Source organism: Colobus angolensis, unplaced genomic scaffold, assembly GCF_000951035.1.
Source record: "Colobus angolensis palliatus isolate OR3802 unplaced genomic scaffold, Cang.pa_1.0 Scaffold74, whole genome shotgun sequence".
In the NCBI taxonomy this organism is placed as follows: domain Eukaryota; kingdom Metazoa; phylum Chordata; class Mammalia; order Primates; family Cercopithecidae; genus Colobus; species Colobus angolensis.
Window position 1 is genome coordinate 3,566,248 of NW_012121154.1, and position 21,117 is coordinate 3,587,364.

General features: G+C 34.8%; 1 protein-coding gene across 2 annotated transcripts in view; it reads left to right on the forward strand.

Annotated features, from left to right (window-relative positions):
- SEMA3E (sema domain, immunoglobulin domain (Ig), short basic domain, secreted, (semaphorin) 3E) overlaps positions 1-21,117 on the forward strand; it is a 279,602-nt gene that overhangs the window by 146,684 nt on the left and 111,801 nt on the right. For both annotated transcript variants that reach the window (XM_011927688.1, XM_011927689.1), the window contains exon 2: positions 14,453-14,613. In XM_011927688.1, the coding sequence (XP_011783078.1) occupies positions 14,453-14,613 (161 nt within the window). The remainder of the gene's footprint in view (positions 1-14,452; positions 14,614-21,117) is intronic.

Consider the following 21,117-nt stretch of genomic DNA (forward strand, 5'->3'; position numbering starts at 1 on the left):
GTATAGTTTTCATCATAATAACATGCTGAACAGGTTTGTAGCCTAGGATCCATAGGCCATATATAGCCTAGGTATGTAATAGGCTATACCACCTAGGTTGGTGTAAGTACACGCCATGATATTTGCACAAAAATGAAATTCCTTAATTATGTATTACTCAGAATGTATTCCCATCAATAAGTGATAAATGACTGTATTAGAAAACTCATAAAAATTTAAAGTTTAATAGTAATAGTAAGAATAAAAATATTTAAATAACTTTTGCCTGCCAGTCTGGCACTTAGAATTCAAATTTCAAGGGTAGAGTAGAAATGCTTTGTATAATTTATTTCAGGTTGAGCTTATAAATTAATAAATAAAGAAATAAAACAAATTTCCTAGGAAATAAAGACAAATTTTTCTCTTGCGATCTGAGATGGGTATGGATAAAAAGAAGAAATATAAAATTGACCCAAATTATTATTGGTAGAAAATTGAGGTTTTAACTTAAAATATACAGTAGCTGTTTACACTGATCACAGTAATCATGTACTTGTGAAATTTCCTATTTCACTTTAAGCCTGTATGATGAGCCCTGAGAGTAACTATGTCCACTTGACAAAATGTAATTAAGAAAGCCCTATTTCAACAGGGGAAATTTGCTTTCACTGCCCTTGACTCATAATTTATTGACATCAAAAAATAAATAATAAAAAGAGAAAGAAACTCATATGTATTTGCTGCCCATTAGGTGCTATGAATCATTTGATTCTTACAGTAGTCCTACCAGTTAGTTATTATTATCCCTATTTTACAATGAGGACAGGGAGACACAGACAAGTTCATTCATTTAACATATCGTTACCTAGTGCTTACTAAATAAACCATAGGAACTGGTCTAGGCCCTGGGGATATCACAGTGACCAAGATGGAAAGGCTTTACAACTTCTCATGGAACATGTTTCCTGTCAGAAGAGAGAAAACATATATAAGAAAAACCAACCAAACAAATTTTAAAAAAACACAAAACCTAGCAGCATTCATGCAATATAGGATATGAAAAGAAAATGGTGCAACTTAGAATGCCTGGTTGGAATCTTTAGATTTCTTAAGACTGGGAAGGCTTATTTATTTCTTAAGACTGGGAGGGCTTATTTCTTAAGACTGGGAAGACAGAGGGAAGATCCAAATGAGGACAGAGCCAACTGCTTGGAGGTCCGAGGGAGGTTCGTGGCAGACAGAAGGAGAGTCCAGGCCAAACTCTAAAGCCAAAGCCCTGGAGCTCTGGGAGGAAAGGAGAAAGTGGTGCAACACCGGGGCTGGGGTAGGCAGCCAAGAGATAGTGACAGACTTTGAGCCAGGTTTTAATCTAAGGGAGTTGGGAAACAATGGGAGGAACATTACGACCCAACTTATGTTTTTAAAGAAAGAAATGATCACTCTCGCTACTGTGAGATGAACTCATTGGTGGTGGTCGAGGGAGGCATGGAGCATAGAAGACAGAAAAATAGGAAGACCTTTCAGTGGTCCAGATGAGAGGTGGTTGAGGCGATGGTACAGACAGATAGTGTGGCACTCAGGAAAGAAGAATCAGGACAAATCCTAAGTTTTTGCCAAGAGCCAAAGAACCATTTACTGAATGGAAGCCTGGGAAAGGAGTTGGTTTGTCTCTGGTAATCAAGACCTTGTTGTTAATTTGTTAAATTTCAGAAGACTTTTAGACTCTAAGAGAAGATAGCTATTAGGACTCGGCTGAACAAGTATGTATTTAGGGGTCAAGATAAGAGACAAAAATTTGAGAGTCATATTTGAAAAACTTAAATTATCAAATATTCAATCCCATATGTGAAGAAAAAAATGTGATTCCAGTTTTAGCTAATTTACTTCTTTGTTGTTATAAGATGGATTATTTACTAGAGAAAACATGTTATAGGCCAAAGGTCAATAAAGTTTTTGCTGGAGAAAAGTATACAATTTTAACTAAAACATAAAAAATTATATATGTATTAACAAGTTACATTAGACCCGTCATTAAAATGATCAAATGAAGAAATAGACCAGCCTGGCAATAATACCCTGTCTCAACTAAAAATACAAAAATTAGTTGGGTGTGGTGGCATATGCCTATAATTCCAGCTAGTTGGGAGGCTGAGGCACAAAAATTGCTTGAATCCAGGAGATGGAGGTTGCAGTAAGCCAAGATTGTGCCACTGCACTCCAGCATGGGTGACAGAGAAAGACTTCCATCTAAAAAAAAAAAAAAAAAAAAAATGAAGTAGATGACAGACCTATTCAACTTCTTAGCATGACTTAAATTCAATTAAAAATATAGATTGACTAGCCGGCGAGGTGGCGGGCGCCTGTAGTCCCAGCTACTCGGGAGGCTGAGGCAGGAGAATGGCGTAAAACCTGGGAGGCGGAGCTTGCAGTGAGCTGAGATCCGGCCACTGCACTCCAGCATGGGGGACAGAGCCAGACTCCGTCTCAAAAAAAAAATATATATATATATATATAGATTGTAGAGAATACATTAGTTCTATAACAGGATGTTTTTGAGTTGAGATAAAACCAAAATGTATTTATGATTTAAATAATCTGTAATTATATTGCAATTATGTATACATTAGCCAACTTTGTTCATAAATCAGAAGGCATCTAGCAAAATGCATTTTGTTTTACACTGGTGCAGATTAAGTGAATGCAATAAAAGTTGTTAAATACATATTTTAATGTGAATTAATGAAGAAGTAACCAGATATCATCCATTTATTTTAGACTTAATCGTAAGAAAGAATATGACGTAAATGTATAAAATAATGATAACTTATTAAGTTTTAAATATTGTATAAAAGCCAATTTTCTGTAAAATGGCATAATCCAGAAAAGGTGACTTTTAAAATATTGCCGTAAAATGAATCCTACCTAAATATGCTTAACATTAAAAAATAAGTACCTAAATAAAATCAAAGCTTTGTTACTGCAGACAATTTCATGGAATACATGAAAGTATTTTGAAAGGAAGAGGTTGGGCATGGTGGCTCATGCCTGTACTCCCAGAAATTTGGGAGGGCGAGGCAGGTGGATCACTTGAGGTTAGGAGTTCGAGACCAGCCTGACCAACATGGTGAAACCCCATCTCTACCAAATACAAACATCAGCCAGGCATGGTGGCATATGCCTGTAATCCCAGCTACTTGGGAGGCTGAGGCAGGAGAATCGTTTGAACCCGAGAAGCGGAGGTTGCAGTTGAGATTGCACCATTGTACTCCAGTCTGGGCAACAAGAGCTAAACTTTATCTCAAAAAAAAAAAAAAAAAAGACTCCTAGAAATCTGTTTTCTTTCTCTCCTCTCCTTTAAATATGTTTTTTGTTACTGCTGTTTTTTGATTTTTTGAGACAGAGTCTCATTCTGTCACCCAGGTTGAAGTGCAGTGGCCTGATCTCAGCTCACTGCAACCTCCACCTCTCAGGTTCAAGCGATTCTCCTGCCTCAGCCTCCCAAGTAGCTGGGACTACAGGCACTTGCCACGATGCCCGGCTAATTTTTGTATTTTTAGTAGAGATGGGGTTTTACCATATTGGCCAGGCTGGTCTCGAACTCCTGAACTTGTGATCCGCTCACCTTGGCCTCCCAAAGTATTGGGATTACAGGCGTGAGCCACCACACCCAGCCTCTTTTAACTACGTTTTAAGTGGCTAATGTTGCAGAAAAATGCTACAGTAGTTCTTGTATATTCTTGGCTTCCTTAACTTCTGCTTTGGCTGAATATCTATGACATCTTATTATAAAATATCCGTTAGTCAAAATTCTGGAATTCTCACAAACAAGCGCTCTATTTTGGGTAAAACCACACATTTCTTATTCCCACATAATTCGCCAGTTGAATAGGAGTGCCTAGGACTTTGTTGATGTCCAAATTCAGCCTCTGGAAGACTGAGAATGCCCTTTGCCCACTTCTGATGAATCACATTGTGCGTGTGTGCGTGCGCACACATGTGCATATGTGTATTTAAACTTAGAAGCATTTTATATAAGCTGTTAATTGTTAACTTGATTAATTGCTCCAGATAATCAAGAATTAAGTTTATGAAAGAGGCTGCATGAGATAAAAAAGGGAATTAACTCTATTTTTTAAAATAAAACACCTTTAAAATATCTTTCCAACATAAATGATACACAAATTTCTACATTTAAGGGTCCAATTTCCCTCATCTCTCAGCTATGACCTTCATAACATAAAACTTAACAGTTTAAAAATTCCTTAAATTCAAATATGGACAAGCAATTTTAATCCAACAGAAAAATAGACAATGAATGTAATAAGAACAATCACAAAAGTAAAGTACCCTAAGATATATGAAAAGATGCTTAACTTCACCTGTAATAAGAGAAATTCGAATTATATTGTCTCAATCAAATTAGCGAAACACCCTAAACTTTAATTACATATGGTTTATGAGGTATGGGGATATAGGCACTCTTGCATATAGTCAGGGAATTTTAACGTGATATAATCCCTATGGAAGCGAAGTTGGCAGTATTTGTTAAAATTACAAATGCTTTTGACCTGGTAATTCCACTTTAAAATTTATCTTATCTTAAAATTTATCTTACCAATATATTTGCACATCTGTGAATGGACAATTCATATATATATATTGCAGTGCCGTATTAGTAGTAAAAATTTAAAAGATTTCAAATGCCCACCACAGTGATCCATAAAACAAGATGTTTCTTGCAACTATAACCTAAGTTTCGATACGGAAATACTTCTCAGACATTTATTTATTTATTTATTTATTTATTTATTTTTATTATACTTTAAGTTCTAGGGTACATGTGCATAACGTGCAGGTGTATTTCAAATGCCCACCACAGTGATCCATAAAACATCAATTCATCATTTATATCATGTATAACTCCCCAATGCAATCCCTCCCCCCTCCCCTCTCCCCATGATAGGCCCCAGTGTGTGATGTTCCCCTTCCCGAGTCCAAGTGATCTCATTGTTCAGTTCCCACCTATGAGTGAGAACATGCGGTGTTTGGTTTTCTGTTCTTGTGATAGTTTGCTAAGAATGATGGTTTCCAGCTGCATCCATGTCCCTACAAAGGACGCAAACTCATCGTTTTTTATGGCTGCATAGTATCCATGGTGTATATGTGCCACATTTTCTTAATCCAGTCTGTCACAGATGGACATTTGGGTTGATTCCAAGTCTTTGCTATTGTGAATAGTGCCGCAATGTGTGCATGTGTCTTTGTAGTAGAATAATTTATAATCCTTTGGGTATATACCCAGTAGTGGGATGGTACATCTAGTTCTAGATTCTTGAGGAATTGCCATACTGTTTTCCATAATGGTTGAACTAGTTTCTCAGACATTTTAAGTGAAGTAAAGAAAGGTAAAGAAAAAGGTTTATATTATGATTCCTTTTGACTGTAAAAACGCTGAGAATTAATAAAGATTTATACATCTAATTTGCTGCATACGCATAAAAAACTTGAAGGAATGCCCAAGATTTTAGACAAGATTAATCCATTGAGGGCAAGGGAGTGAGAACTAAACAGAAGGGAGGAAGTTTATCTTTATGACTCTAAACCTTGATATTCTTTTGGGTTTGAACCATAAAATGTATTCTCTTATAAAGGGCTGGGCACGGTGGCTCACACCTGTAATCCCACAACTTTGGGAGGCCAAGGTGGGCAGATAATTTGAGGTCAGGAGTTTGAGATCAGCCTGGCCAACATGGTGAGACCCCATCTCTACTAAAAATACAAAAATTTGCAGGGCATAGTGGCACACTACTGTCAGGGGGCTGAGGCAGGAGAATTGCTTGATCCCGGGAGATGGAGGCTGCAGTGAGCTGAGATGGTACCACTGCATTCCAGTGGGCGCAACAGAGTGAGACTCTGCCTCAAAAAAAAAAAACAAAAAACAAAAAAAAAGTGAATGTGCCTGATTTTATTAAGTACCCAAGTTTGAAAAAATTTTGTATCTAAAATTAATTTTCAGAAATAAAATGATGGATACTAAAATCTGATTTGTGTTATGTTTATAGAATTATATTGATCTTTAGTATTCCTCTGAAACTCCAGATATAGTTCCTAACACAGTGGATGTTCAATATACAGCTGATGCTTGAACAACTTGGGGGTTAGGGATGCTAACCCACAGTGCAGTCTAAAGCTAGAGTATAATCTTCGAATCCCCCAAAACATTACTAATAGCCTACTGTTGACCAGAAGCCTTACAGATAACATAAACAGTTGAGTAACCCATATTTTTATGTTATATGTATTATATACTATACGGTTACAATCAAATAAGCTAAAGAAAAGAAAATGTTATTAAGAAAGCCTTAAGAGAAAATATATTTACTATTTATTAAGTAGAAGTAGCTTATTATGAATGTCTTCATCTTAATCATTAAATACATCTTAACTTTCGTTTTTACTTTTCCATATAACATTAAATAATAATTTACATATGACAAGAACACAAGGAATCTGAAAATTACAAATCATGTTATTTTGTTTTCTTTGAAGAATTAAAATGCTATTTAATGTCTAGGCTATTCCTACGTATATTTGAACTCCTGCCTTCTTCAGAAAGTGGTTTATGACTGAGCAATTTGAAGTACGACAATGTCTATTGTACACCTTTGACTTGTGAAAATAATAGAACCTAAAAGTTCAAAGAATGCATGAAAGACAAGCCGACTGTCCATTGCTAAAAAGAGCAATTAGCAAATCAATGAGCTGGTCCTTGTTTACACTTTTTAAAAAGTTAATTGCTTATTTCTTTACGAATCTCTTTCAACATTATAAGCCACTAGTGATCATCAGTCAAATCTGTCAAAATCATCAAAGCATGTTGTGAGAAACCTTTTCTTTTGAACCACTACAAAGTTAAAGAAAATTTCTAATGGCTATTTCCATATTTCATTTTCATTAACAATGCTTACTGCCTGAAATTCAATTTTTTGTTGTTGTTGTTGAATTAACCTTAGGACAATATTGAATAAGGTGATTAACTCAGAAAACCATGACAAGTTTAGTTAAAGTATTGAGTCTCAGGAAATCTTTAGTTGGCAGATGACCGTGGAACAAGAAATGTGTATTCAAGAAGGAAACACCTCTCCCCTGGTAATCTCTTTTTGTTTGAGAGCTGAAAAATGTGTGTTCTCCTCTCCTTCATCTTACACAAGAAACTATAGCATTTAAATATATTCTGACAAAGTGTAGAGAACTGTCTTTGTAATATAGTGATGTCAGTGAGTTTTAAAACTGTGTCTCTTGCAGGTTAAAAGGAAAGGCCAAGAGAGGAAATGACTAAATCCTCAGAGTATATCTTCATTGACAGCTGATAATTAGCATACAGCTTAGCAATAATAATTAGTTCCCTCTTTAGAAAATTTCCGGATGAACTCTGAGTTGGTGCATTTCAGTTTCATCTTATTTCTTGGTCCATTCCCTCCCCAAGCAATTCCTGTTATTTTTAGAGTAGGAAAACTCAAGAGGAGCTTGCTTCATTTAACTGAGTCAGCACTGTCCATTATTTGCACTGTTTTCTTGAGATAACCTGAGATTAGAGTTTCTTCTGTCCCCATCTTGCTGCATATTTTCTGTTTCTTTCATCCAGGCAGCTTGAAGCAGTGTGAAGGGATTTAAAGAAATCAGCCATTGCTTGGTAAATATGCCAAGTCCAGGGACCGTGATTTGGAGTTCAGATAATTAATATGACTTAAAGGAGTGACTCTAAAACTAAGAAAGGAAAAATTCTTGAGGAGGGAAGAAAGCCTTGCTTGCCTTTATATTGCCTTCATTATATGCAAAAAATACTCAATACATTTTGAAACTCCATGGCAAATTAGGTAAAAATATTTTCATTTTCTCACAAGTAAGATATGTAAAACTAAAAATATCATGAATCAATAAGTCAAAGCAACAAAAAATTTTGTAATTATTTGAGATAGTTTATAAAATACACAATAAAGGTGATTAAAATTGAATTGATATTAACCTGAATTTTTCTATTTATGTCATTGCCATTAAATTATTTTGAATTATCTCAATACAACCTATTAAATATTTTAAAAACCTTCTATCGTATTATTTATATCAGGCTCTGCAAAAAATGCATTCATTTCTGATGCATTGTAATCTCTTAATAGACTAGACTTTGAATTGCTAGGGTATTTTAAAAATAATATTTAGAAATCTCATGTGCATTGTAACAAAGCTCTCTAGTCAACTTCTGTTGTTCAAATTTTGTCACCAACACTGACCAAAATAACTTTAACTCTGTACTGAATCTCTAATAAATTCTCTTTTTGCATGCAAAAAAATGGGGAGAATAGTGTTTCTGAGGAGGTGTCACAATGATTACATGACATAAAAATGTCTAGCCCTTAGATAATACATGCTATGTAACTGATCAATAAATATTTATTAACTGTTATTATCACCTTGAGAGTTAGGGTGGGGAGGATGGGTACCCGGATATAGGAGGAAATTTGGTTGCATAAAAGAGGAGACATCTCATACATCTTCCCCTTTTACTTATATAATTTCATTTTTGGTAAAGTAACACATGTTCACTGGAGAAAATTTGTGTAATATAGAAATTTTACATAGATCTCTAGAAGAGCCTGAATTCTCATTTTCACTGGTTATTGTAATTTTTAAAAATACCACTAAAATGACATTTTCATCCCCATTCCTTTGAACATTTAATGAAGTTGAATTCTTTCTATGCAAATTCACTTTTTGTGTCCTCTTTGAAAATGTGCTATTTGCAGAACAGAGGTGATATTTTTTCTTCTTTCTTTAAAATAGTTTTTTTTTTTAACATAGTAAAGGACTGTATTAAAAACAATTAGTTTCCATTTGTGCTATATGTATATTTTCTTCCCCAGATTTCCCCTAATAATTATGTTTCTGCTTTTTTCTTAAACTTCAGAATTCCATGATTTATCAAACTTTACTGCTTTGATCTCATTAATTGTTTTATGTTTACAATGCTCTCTTTACAAATAAAGCATACTTCAATTTCTATGAATTTCATATGAATGAAATAGATGAAAGTCTGCTCATTCTAAAATAAATTGGAAATAGAAGCATTCTTCTCTATTCAGATATGAAATTTATTCTCCAGTCGTGTGAGTGACTTTCACAATCCAGTTATTATCAGGAAAAATGACTTAAGATCAATTAATGAAAACTCAAATTTTGATATTTGGCAGATACTCTCCAACATGCACTATAATTATATAGTCATAAACATCTATATATGATTGAACATCTAAACATCATGAACATGTAAACATGATTATATAATCATGAAAAGCTATCAACAGCAGGCCAACTTATTTAGTCTAGCAGAAATACAGATTGTAACAAATTTATGGTATTATAAATTTGTTCATGAATAAAGACAGACTGGCTAAGTTTGCTATGGAATTGAGACATGCTTCATGTTGACTGCTCTGACCCCATACACATTAATTATAGAAACTACACATTTTGCCATGTGGCTTCCACATTTTAACCACAGATGGATAATTGTTCACAACACATCCAATCTAGAGGAAGCCAGCAACCCATGAATTATGAACACTAGCTGACACAATTTCATTATTTCCCTTGAGAATTTGAATTGTGAAGTGCAGGAGCCATTGTCACATTGTGGTGATGTGGGAGCTGGAAGGTTATATCTTATATATATAATAAATATATATTACATATAGGTTATATATAATAACCTATTAAGTCATTTTTCCTGATAATAACTGCATTGTGAAAGTCACTCATATGACTGGAGAATAAATTTCATATCTGAATAGAGAAGAATGCTTCTATTTCCAATTTATTTTGGAATGAGCAAACTTTCATCTATCTCATTTGTATGAAATTCATAGAAATTGAAGTATGCTTTATTTGTAAAGAGAGCATTATAAACAAAACAATAGGATATATTACCTTTGGTCATGAACAAATTAATGAATAAGCCCTTTAGAATCAGTACAGTGAAGCAGTGGCATTAAGAGAAGCAAGAAGCAAGAAGCAAAGATGCAGCATCTCCTAAGAGATAAATTACCTTGGCTTCCTTTTGTTTTCTGATTACCGTGAGGCCAGGATTTCTGTCCTCACATTTACATTACCTTAATTTAACCTCTGTTCATTGCAATCATTAATATTCCAAATAACGTGGCTACCCAAGGCCATAAAGTGACTTTTGGTGGAGTGAATTTTGATGTTAGTTTAGTTGTCTTTCATTAAGGGATGTAATTATAAGCACAGGTATGGAACTTGACACCTTAATTCTTAGTGATGTTGAATGTCCACAACAGTATTTTTCAGTATACCTATTACAACCTTAGAAGAAATTTCTCTTAGTTCTTAATACTAGATAACGATCCTAAGCACTTGATAGTTTTTTTTTCTTGTATTACAGTGACTTCCTCTACTTTGGATTTTGGGAAGCCTGAGGCCAAATTTGAGATTCATTTTAATGATGTATCAGATATTAGAGGATGACTTCCAGTTAAATTTATTACAACCCACCCATCTTACTGTTTTTCTCTTACCCTCACTCCCCTAGAAATATATTTGTTTATTTGATTGGATATATTTGTATAAGTCATCTCAGATCCTTTTTGGAAAGAGGCAAATTAATCAAATAAAGTAGAAAAATCGAGTTAATATTGAATAAATAATAGTAAATATATAATAAACATTCACATTCTTTTCAAAAATAGTTTCTATTTTAGAATGGCTCTGTGTCCATTATTACAGATATATGTCTAAAGCACAAATATTCATATATAATGGATACTTCTAACCTTTCTTAAGTTAAAGTCAAGGATATTACAAAATTGTAACCACTTAGGAAAAGCAGTCTAGGCCTTAGAGAAAATTATAGATCAAGACAGGATTTATGCCAGTGAAAGTGGACAAGAAAAATATAAACCATGGCATTCATAAACTCTAGTTAGTGCTATGATTTTAAAATAACGTCTATCTACTGACAAGTCTTAATGTCTTAGGAATTCAATTGTTGTCACTGTTTTGCTGTATGGTGTTGGTTAGGGTAGAGAGCAGTTGAAGCATTCAATGTATTTTTTCTTTTCTTATATTATGAAATGTTTAAAGAAAACTACAGCCTGTTCATTAGGTTTTATAAATTTAAAAAATGATCTTAGAAATTATTCTAAGAAGTATCTTCATAAATAAAATGACATTTCTCAATTTATTACCTATGGTATATAATGATACTCAGTTTTATGTATCCAAACATATTTTGGCAACAATTTTCTCTGAGGCAATATGAATGAATCAGGAAAAGTAATCTCCAAAATTCCTTATTACATTGTTTTTTCACTGACCGTATAAACATTTAGGGTCAGAGAAAAAGTTGTAAATGAATTTTCTAGCTAATTCACTTTAGGCAAATGTAAACATGAGACATCTGATAGTTAGACTTGCTATTCATCACTCCTTCCCTTTGATAAGCTTCCAAAAGTGTGAAAAACAAAAATACAAGCTCAGCACTGTACTTTAAATGACTCCATAAAACATCTAAGTGTCGATTTGCTTCTTTCTTTTTTTGCACTCTTTCATCAGCTTCATTTTAGAAATGCAATTTAGTCAAAGAATTAAGAATTTTAAAGGTGGAAGGGTGATTAACAGGTGAAGAATTCAGTCTAAAGAACTCAAGAGGTTGTTCAAGTTTACCTATGCAATTATTGTCAAAGCCAAGATTAAAACCTGGCCTTCCAGATTCTCAGTCTACAAAGACCTTTGATTATAATATACACATCTGTTATACTTTAATTCTCATGTTTTTAGAGGTAAATTGAGTGATTTTTATTGTAATAGTATATGACCATAAGATAGTCATTAAATTTCTGGGCACCTAGGTTTCTCCGGTAAAATAAAATACACTGGTAATTTAAACTGTTATACAGTGGTTGTTTACTGTTTTGTAAAAGACAAAATATATATATGTAAATGTACAGATCATTAAAAACGAAGATTCACAAAATTTGCATTTGTTGTATGCACACTTCGGTTCTTCCCGTTTGCTTTCTCTAAAGTACATACCCACAGAAACATGCACATTTTTGTGATCTCATAGGATAGATTTGGCCATCGAGAGGAAGAATAGGTTACAAGAGGTGATACATCAGAATAAAATAAGATTGATGATTCAATAATTAGTTTCCACTATTATTTACAAAGAAATAAGAACTACTACTTTTAGACTGTTAGAACTGTAGTATACTTAGCAAGTAGGCAAATTGGTAAGTGGTAAAAGCAAGTAGAAGTTGGTGTCTATCTTGCCATGTGCACACAGGGATAATGAGGTACTAATCACCTCACTGGGCAGCAGGCAAGGTCATTCCTAGATGGAGTCACTCATGGAGTGCCTCCTTTACTGATTGGGCTGCCTCTTCCTAAAATCCCTCATAATTGAACCCTCTCATGACTTTCTCTTATTTCCCAGCTTAGTCCCCTAAGGGCTACACCTGAGTGTTCTGGGTAGCTCTACAGCCTAGGAACCTATTCAAGCTAGTGTGTAACCATCCTTTCATCAGTTGTACCCATTCAGATTCTTTCACTGTGCATTAAAACTGAAAAGTGTTGCCAACTATTGGAATAACTGGGGAAACTTTTCTAAAAATCCACTTAGTAGCCCTGATATAAAAATAAATGTTTATATATAAAGACAAAGTATAATGATAGCAGACCATTTTGAGCTATATTTTTGTTATGCCAGTGGATTCCAACCTGTGCTTCTCTTGCTGTATGCAAAGGAAAGCAGTATGATTCTACTTGGACAAAATTATTAAACGGAAAAACATTGTCTTCCAGGATCTAAGAACCTCTAATTTTTCAAATGATTTTATTTTCCTTCCCAAGTAAGTTGTGAGGGTGGGAAAAGAAGGAATAATAGGGAATGGATTTTCTACCACTGAAATTTTTGCTAATACTCTTGCTTTCATGCCTATGTCAGAAGTTTCAAGCTATATGTTTTACCTATACATATTTAATTTTAAAATATCAGAATCTGGCAAACCTGTTGTGTGTTATATCTATTATTCCTTTTTTCCCACCCTCAAAACTTATTCTCAGATTATTTATTTACATGAATAGTCAAAAGACTCAATATCTCAAAGATAACTCAATAAGAAAAAGTTTTACCTTTATAAGGGATATATTGATTTTAGCAGTATTGTTAATTTCAAACTAAAGATTTAAATTTAACTCTACTCCACAAAGTTTGGAGCATCAAAGTTTGAGGGTAGAGATATAGATAAGAAATACATTATTAATACAGAGGAAAAGATACTTTCAGCAGTATTGTTCATTTTAAACTACAGATTTAAAGTTAACTCTACTCCATAAAGTTTTGGGCATCAACAGTTTGAGGGTAGAGATATAGATAAGGAATATATTATTAATACAGAGGTATATACTTCATCTCTTCTTTCTCAGGAACAGAAAGTGTAAGAGTGGGCACAGTGCTATAGATCTGTCCTACTTCATAGTATCATTTTTTTATATTTTAGTGTCCTAGTCACCAAGAATTCACATTATCTTTTAGATGCATTAGGCATTGATCTTTGGAAAAAAAGTTATCTTCTAATTTGTCAACATTTGCCAAAGGGCCCCTTCAGGAATTCTTCAGCATGCAGAGTCTAGGCTTGGGGTTTTTATTCTCTCTCATCACCAAAGGCTCTCATATATCATTTTACCAACCTTAAGCACTGAACTGCCATATGCAATTAAATACCTTTAACAAACAAATGCACACACGAGAGGTTTGCCAGATTATGACTTCTTACAATTAAATGTATATAGGTAAAACATACAGCTCAAAATTTCTGACATAAGCACGAATGTAACAGTATTAGCAAAAATTGCAGTGATTGAAAATATATTCCCCCCAGTTTTATCAGTGACCCCTACTGTGACTGTTACCACATTAATGCCTCATTGTATTAATGACACTGATAGCTTGCAGACTGGGAAAATTTGATTTTGGATGTGACTATCAAAACCAATTACAAGTAGAAACATTATTTTTCTGAGTGGCGTTTATCTGAAATTCAATAAACACACTCTGGTGGGTTTAATGTAGATTTGTAACCATTATACATTAGAGGAGCTGTAAAATGACTTTCACCTAGCACTTTATGTTAAAGATTGTGAAGGATGACTATTTTTCTGGATTTAAAAATATAGAATATTTTTCTTACTTATTAAACTGATAAAGTTTTTAGATTCATAAATTTATGAAATATTTTAACTTGTTCATATTAAAATTTGTTGCCAGTATATTTATGATAAAATGCATGTTAATGACTTGGTTCCAATAGGGATGAAAACAGAGCTATGAGAAAAGGATTATAAAAGTATTTACATTTTCTTGTGTGCTTAGTGTACATATCACTTTGCATTTCAGAGCTCTTGAATCTGAACAGAACATCAATATTTCATAGCCCATTTGGATTTCTTGATCTCCATACAATGCTGCTGGATGAATATCAAGAGCGGCTCTTCGTGGGAGGCAGGGACCTTGTATATTCCCTCAGCTTGGAGAGAATCAGTGACGGCTATAAAGAGGTATAGAAATATCCAAACTGCATTTCAGTAGAGAAAGAAAAGGGGGGAAATTTCAAGAATGTTCCTTGTCTTTTTTTAATTGTATTGACCACATTAAAATTTTGAGTGATTACTTTTTAAATAAAATATTAGTTAAAACTAAAATCATTTTGAGGAAATGATTTCTAAATCATGTTGTATGAACTTTTCTAGTACAACACTGATACCTGGATTTCTAGACGCTCTTGCCTGGCTCATTTGACATTCCTCTTGCATGGTGGACCTTGTCACCACACCCACTGTCCTGAGACCTGGGTTTGGAGCATGATGAATCACCACCAGTTCCTCTGGGCTTTACTATTCCAAAGCACAAGCTTGAAGAAATGTGAATATGGGGCCTCGATCTAACTACCTCATATAGTTCTGCTGGTAATATCACTACTTCAGGTGGATGCTCCTTTAACATGGTGAAGTCATTTATAAATTTAGAACAAGAAAGTACCAACATCATTTGGAAAAAGAGAAAAATAATATGTAATTATAGTCTATAATTATACAAATAATTAAGCCAAATTTTCCTAGACCCATATAAATCTTACACAAAACATAAATATTTAGAACATAGTATTTTTGGTGTAAGTGCATGTATTATGTAATACACTTTCTTTACAATTGTTTTATTTTTATGTTTATGAGCCATGTCCATATTTTCTAAAGTCATTAAAAAAATTATGACAAAAAGCATCATTCCTTGGTTTCTGCCAGTTCCCTATCCCTAGAGGTAAGAATTTTAAATCTTTTGTTGTTTCTTCTGGTTCTTCTCTACATATTTCAAAATAGCGTTTGTATACTGTTTATTGATATGTTTCATTTTAGGCAATATCTGTTAAGAAATACATCTTTAAGGAAGATGAGGATTTTAGCATCCTTCTTTTGCAATACCACAGTTAAAATATCTGTGTACTATACTTCATCAGCAACCCTCCAATCACTTGCCCTCTATCTTCCCAAAATAATTATACCGCAATTTTTAGTTAAATACCAGTGTCTTTACCTTATTATGATTAGGAAGATAGTATTCACCACTGAGCCACATGTGGGAAGTTTATCACACTTTTCCCTCCCTTTTTTCTGCCCTTGTTTCCTTCCTTCTTTCCTTTACTTCTTTCTGCAATTTTCTTGTTTCTCTTGAAATTTAACATTATCCCATTTTTTCCATTTGATAAGATTTTTATATTAGTTTCACTATTTTTTCACCAATCTCTCTACAAAAGTTTTTATACTCCTCTCAATGTAGTAAAACTTACCAGTTTTCATCAGTTCACATTGTTTCCGTTTTTTAATTGAAGGTATCCTCCATGCTCCACTTGCCTAGCTGGAGCTGAGCTTCACCATCACCTGGAGCATCCTCTCAGCCCCTGACTTGTATAAAACTTCAGTTTCTCTGGCCCCCCACCTATAGTTTGCCATGCTATGGAAGCATATCCTTTCCTAGCTTCTGGAAGAAGGATACAGAGTCTAGTGTTGAGTCTTGTATGTTTGAAAATTGTATTATTCCAATTTCACACATTATTGATAGATGGATATAAAATTCTAGGTTGAAAATCACTTGCTTCAGAATTTTGAGGATATCAATCCATTGCTTCCAAACTTCTAGTATAGCCGCTGGGAAGTCCGATTGTTTCTAATTTCAAAGTTTTGGATGTAACCTGTCTCTCATTCATGCGTTTAGAATCCCTTCTTTAATCTCTGTGTTTTAAAACCTTCTCCTATTTCTCTTGCATCTCTCTTTTTACACCCGTTGCACTGAGACACAATGGACCTTTCTACCAGGGACCCCATGACTTTTGGCTCTAGAGAATGCTCATTATTTCTGTTACATCTTTTCTTCTCTTCATTCTCCTCTTGACTTTCTTCTGGGACTCCTCTAAGTCAGATTGTTCCCCCTTTATTGTCTGGCGTTACTGCTTATTATGCATACTTTGAAACACTTCTCCTGACATCATCCACACCCACCCCTCTTCTCACTCTAGGCTTCTAATTTCTGAGAATTTCTGGAGTCTTTTTTATGAATCAGCTTGCATATTGGCTCCTATCACCTTGCAGGCAGTTAGATTTCCGCTTTTCCTAGCGTGCAAAGTGCCAACACTTGCCCATATGTTTTAGCGTTCTTAAAATGTTGCTGATATTTCTTTGGCATCTACACTCCAGTTTTATTTGTCCTTTTTGGATTATGTCTTTTTAATCCTTTCTCTATCGTTTTAGTGATTCAGGTTAAAGTAGAAGCAAATATTGCATTTCACCCTATCTTTCCTTTCTTTCTAATGTCTTTATTTTCTCCGTAGTTCTCTTTTGACTTCAAACATATGTATACCAATTGCTCTCTTTCACTCTTTCTCTCTCTCCATATATATAAAATATAAATACACACACACACACACGCACACACACACACACACACGCACACATGCACACACACGACCTCCTGCCTGTCAAATTCAATGGGTTTTTCTCTCACTGCTTGGTTGATCTCTTTCCAACTTTAATCCTAACTGCCTCTGCCACTATGTTTCTTTTTCTTCTCTCTGTCTCTCTCTCTGATATCATCTACTTACTCTGATTTTCTGTGAAGGAGGATCTAACCTAGGGATCATAAATAAGGCTGTCATAGATCGATCCCTATATTAAAATTGTTAATATGCGAATATTAGAAGAACCTATAAAAGATCTGTCATTTCAGAAAATTAACGACCTTTGCATTGAGGAAGTAGTTCTTAAATTATCTTCCTTGGACCAAAATATTATGTGACTATCATGGAGTGGTTCCCTGGAATCTACATTTATAACAAATAGGTGACTCATGTACACAAAATTTAATGACAATTTTCCTGAGCTGTTGTTTCCTATGTGGACCATAAGACCAAGAGATAGCGCTTCTCATTGTAATGTGAATCCCCTTCAGAGCAGGGGAAATTGAATCGCCCACTCACTCTCATGTATTGTTTTGGCCTAATTATACCCTCAGCACTTTAATACTAGGAAGCTGGGCTTTCATGGAGGAAATGACCTGTGAAAACTATATAAGGGTAGGAGACCCGGAGGGTGATGAGGCTTTATGAACTGCATGTTAGGGAACTAAATAGAGTGGTATGTGGTCATTGAGCTTCAGGGTGCCATCTAGCCAGGATGTCAAGGAAAGTAGCTATAAAACCTATTTGAGTACCCCAAACTCCAGGGTAAATCTTTATTTTGTGGAGCCCAAAATGTATACAACTGCAGGGGGGTAATTTTAAGTACTATAATTAACTCAAACTTAAAAATTTTCAAAATTGCAAAGGCTCCTTTCAGGTCTACAGTCTGGGCAGGTGCCAGGAAGGAGTCCTGAAGCTTGTTATGCTTCATTAGCTCTGATGTAACATCGGCCCCACCTGCATTTTTTATTTATTTTGTATTTGTTCTTTCTGTTTCTTCAGAATGATCAGCAATAAAGCTCTCAGTATGCCCTCTGGCTGTTTTTAGTAGCAGCGGAGTAGGAGTAAGGTCTACTTTATGACATTCTGCCTAAAAGAGTGAGCTTAAGAAAATGGTCAGTTCTTTGGTGCTCACCAGGCTCTAAAAATGTAATGTGTCTGCTTTAGGGCCCAGCTCTCCCCTATCTTGTCTGGACCTTACTCTCTCAATTGTTTTCCTGATAAAATATTTTTTTTAAATCTCTCCCGCTTTGCTTTCTCTATCTCTGAGCTTCTCAACCTTGGTACTGCTGACATCTTGGATAATTCATAGTTAAGGATGGGAGTGGCATGTTCACTGCAGGATGTTTAGGTGGCTTGTACCCACAAAATGCCAGTAGCACCCTCCCTACAGTCATGATAATCAGGAAAAGTCTCCATATCTAATTTAGCCTACCTATCTACAAGACTCAGACCCTCCAAATGAAGATACACATATGATGCATGCCTGTAGTCCCAGCTACTCTGAAGGCTGAGGCAGGAGGATTGCTTGAGCCCAGGAGTTTAAGATCAGCCTGGGCAGCATAGTGAGACACTCTCAAAAAAAAAAAAAAAAAAAAGACACACACACGTGTCCCCCATTAACCACAGATCTACCCAGGGATACATCTTTCCTTCTTTCCTTCAAATCAAATACCTTGAAAATGTAGCCAAAGCCTTTTATTTTTTCACTTTCTCGCTTTCTGTTTATTTCTTTAGTATCTTTTAAAACATTATATTTCATACAGAAAGGGATATATATAACATAAATTCATTAGAAAATATAATAAAATAAATAATTGTGAACCCAGCTCCCAACATCTGAATGAAAATATCACCAATCCCATTGCAGGGGCGGCTACCTTCGTCTTCTCCCTATTTCTCTCTGCATGCAACCTGCTGCCCAGGAGCAATTAATACCCACTACCCTTTCTCATTTTCATTTTTAAAAATTATCTTATTATATATTTTCCCATACAGTATATATTCTCTATATACTGTTTTCCTACACAGTATATTATTTAGTGTCACTACTTTTGAGCTATGTAAAAATCATATACAATGGTGTGTTGCATTCTTCTGGGATTGCCTTTTGTCTTGTTTTCTTTTATTTAATGTCATTTCTTATATTTAATTATGTTACCTGTACCCATGCCTTATTTGCTGTAGAAGTAGAACAGTGAATTGGGAGCACTCAATGGGGATTTTGGTGTTTAAATCCTGGCTATGCATGTATAATATTGGACAAGTTCCTAAATCCCTTTGTGTACCTATTTCTTTATTTGTAAAAGGATAAATATTATTCCTCTTTGAAGATAAAAATTAATTATGAATTAATTTATGTAAAGTACCAAGAGCAGTGCTTGGCACACAGCAGTATGTATAAGCTCTTATTATTTACTCTGTATTCTGTGTAATATGTTCCATCATATGAATATAACACAATTTATTTATCCATTCCATGTCAAAGGACATTTGGGTGGTTTCCCATATTTCATTTTATCAATGTTGCTATGATCATTTTAGCAAACTTCTCTTGATACATGCATATGGGAAAGGATCCAGGGCATATATATTCAGGAGTAGAGTTGCCAGTGATAGAATATGTTAACGTCAAGATAGTGCCAAATAGCTTTCCAATGTGGTAATACAAAGTTCCACTACTTCCATCAGTGCATGAATTCCCAATGAACTCACACACTCTCTCACACTTACTCTGTTGTTCTGTATGATCCCCACATTCCTCAACACTCTTCCCTTGATTCATTTATTTATCTCTGCACCAATACCCTCTCTATTTTAGCAACTATAATATTATTTTAAATTATTTTTAGCTTTATTTGATCATAACTTTAATAACCTTAGAATTATTTCAGAATACATTGCGTATAAAATTAGGAAATACACTGGAAAAATGAAATAATATTATAATATAATGCCAGGTATGATACATGCTATAAAGAAAATAAAACAACTTAGTGGAGGTAAGACAGTAGAGGTTGGTGAGGAGAGTAGGGTGGTCAAAAAAATGTTTTCTAGGGAGGTGATATTTAAGAATATAGCAAAATTAAATGCCCACTATCCATATTTCGAGGCTCAATGACCAGTTCTGACTGGTTACACTGCAGAGCTGGTGAAGTAACATCAGAGCATGTGCCTCAGGCTGCTTTGAAGGTCATTGAAACAGATGGACAGGCATTGACTTGCAAGTATGGTGGCTGATGAATCATCTTTGTGAAGAGAAGGATAGTAAGCTAGTTGAAAAAATATTCAATTAATGAGGAGAAAGTAGCAATGGATGATGGTGGATGACTACAAGGAGGAAGGTAGCAGGTGGTATGGTTGTGACCACATGAACCTTAAGGCAGCTAGGGTTTTATTATTTTAAACCTTTATTGAGTAGGTGAATTTAGAGAGGAAAACATTAGTGAGGAGAAGGGGAGAGTGGTCAGTGAAAATATTTTCCTCATATGTGGGTTTAGAGTAAAAAAGCCACCACTATATCTGGTAGAGAAATAGTGTTCTCAGGGGACAAGCTGATTTTAACCAGAGCAAGAAGGTAAAGGAACATGGGGGGAGAAAGACTGAAGTCGCAGGGATTTTGTCAATGACATTCCAAAGGACTTCACAGAAGGGTTTGAGGCCTCAGAAAAGTGGGGTCAGATTGGGGGTGGTACAGAGCTATGTGATGTATGAGTCCAGGTATTCATTGTTGACCTGGAAATGGGTCAGGTCAATACTTCCCATGGTGACTATGCTCAACAGGGGTATGTCATGATGGATTAGTCCTGATGATCTCTTCAGGGAAGATAAATAACCTTCAATTTTAACTTCATTTACAAAATGGAAACCATTGAACATGTTGATCCTCACCCTCCCATCACCAAAGCTACTGTTTCTGCATGATGTTTTCCACCTCCTTCCTTGTTATATTGGCGGTACTCCCTCCTTTTATGAAATGTCACTCCTTAAACCCAGGCTCTGGGTCCCAGCTTGTTGACCTTTCTTAAGGGCTGGTTATTTTCTATCTTTTCTA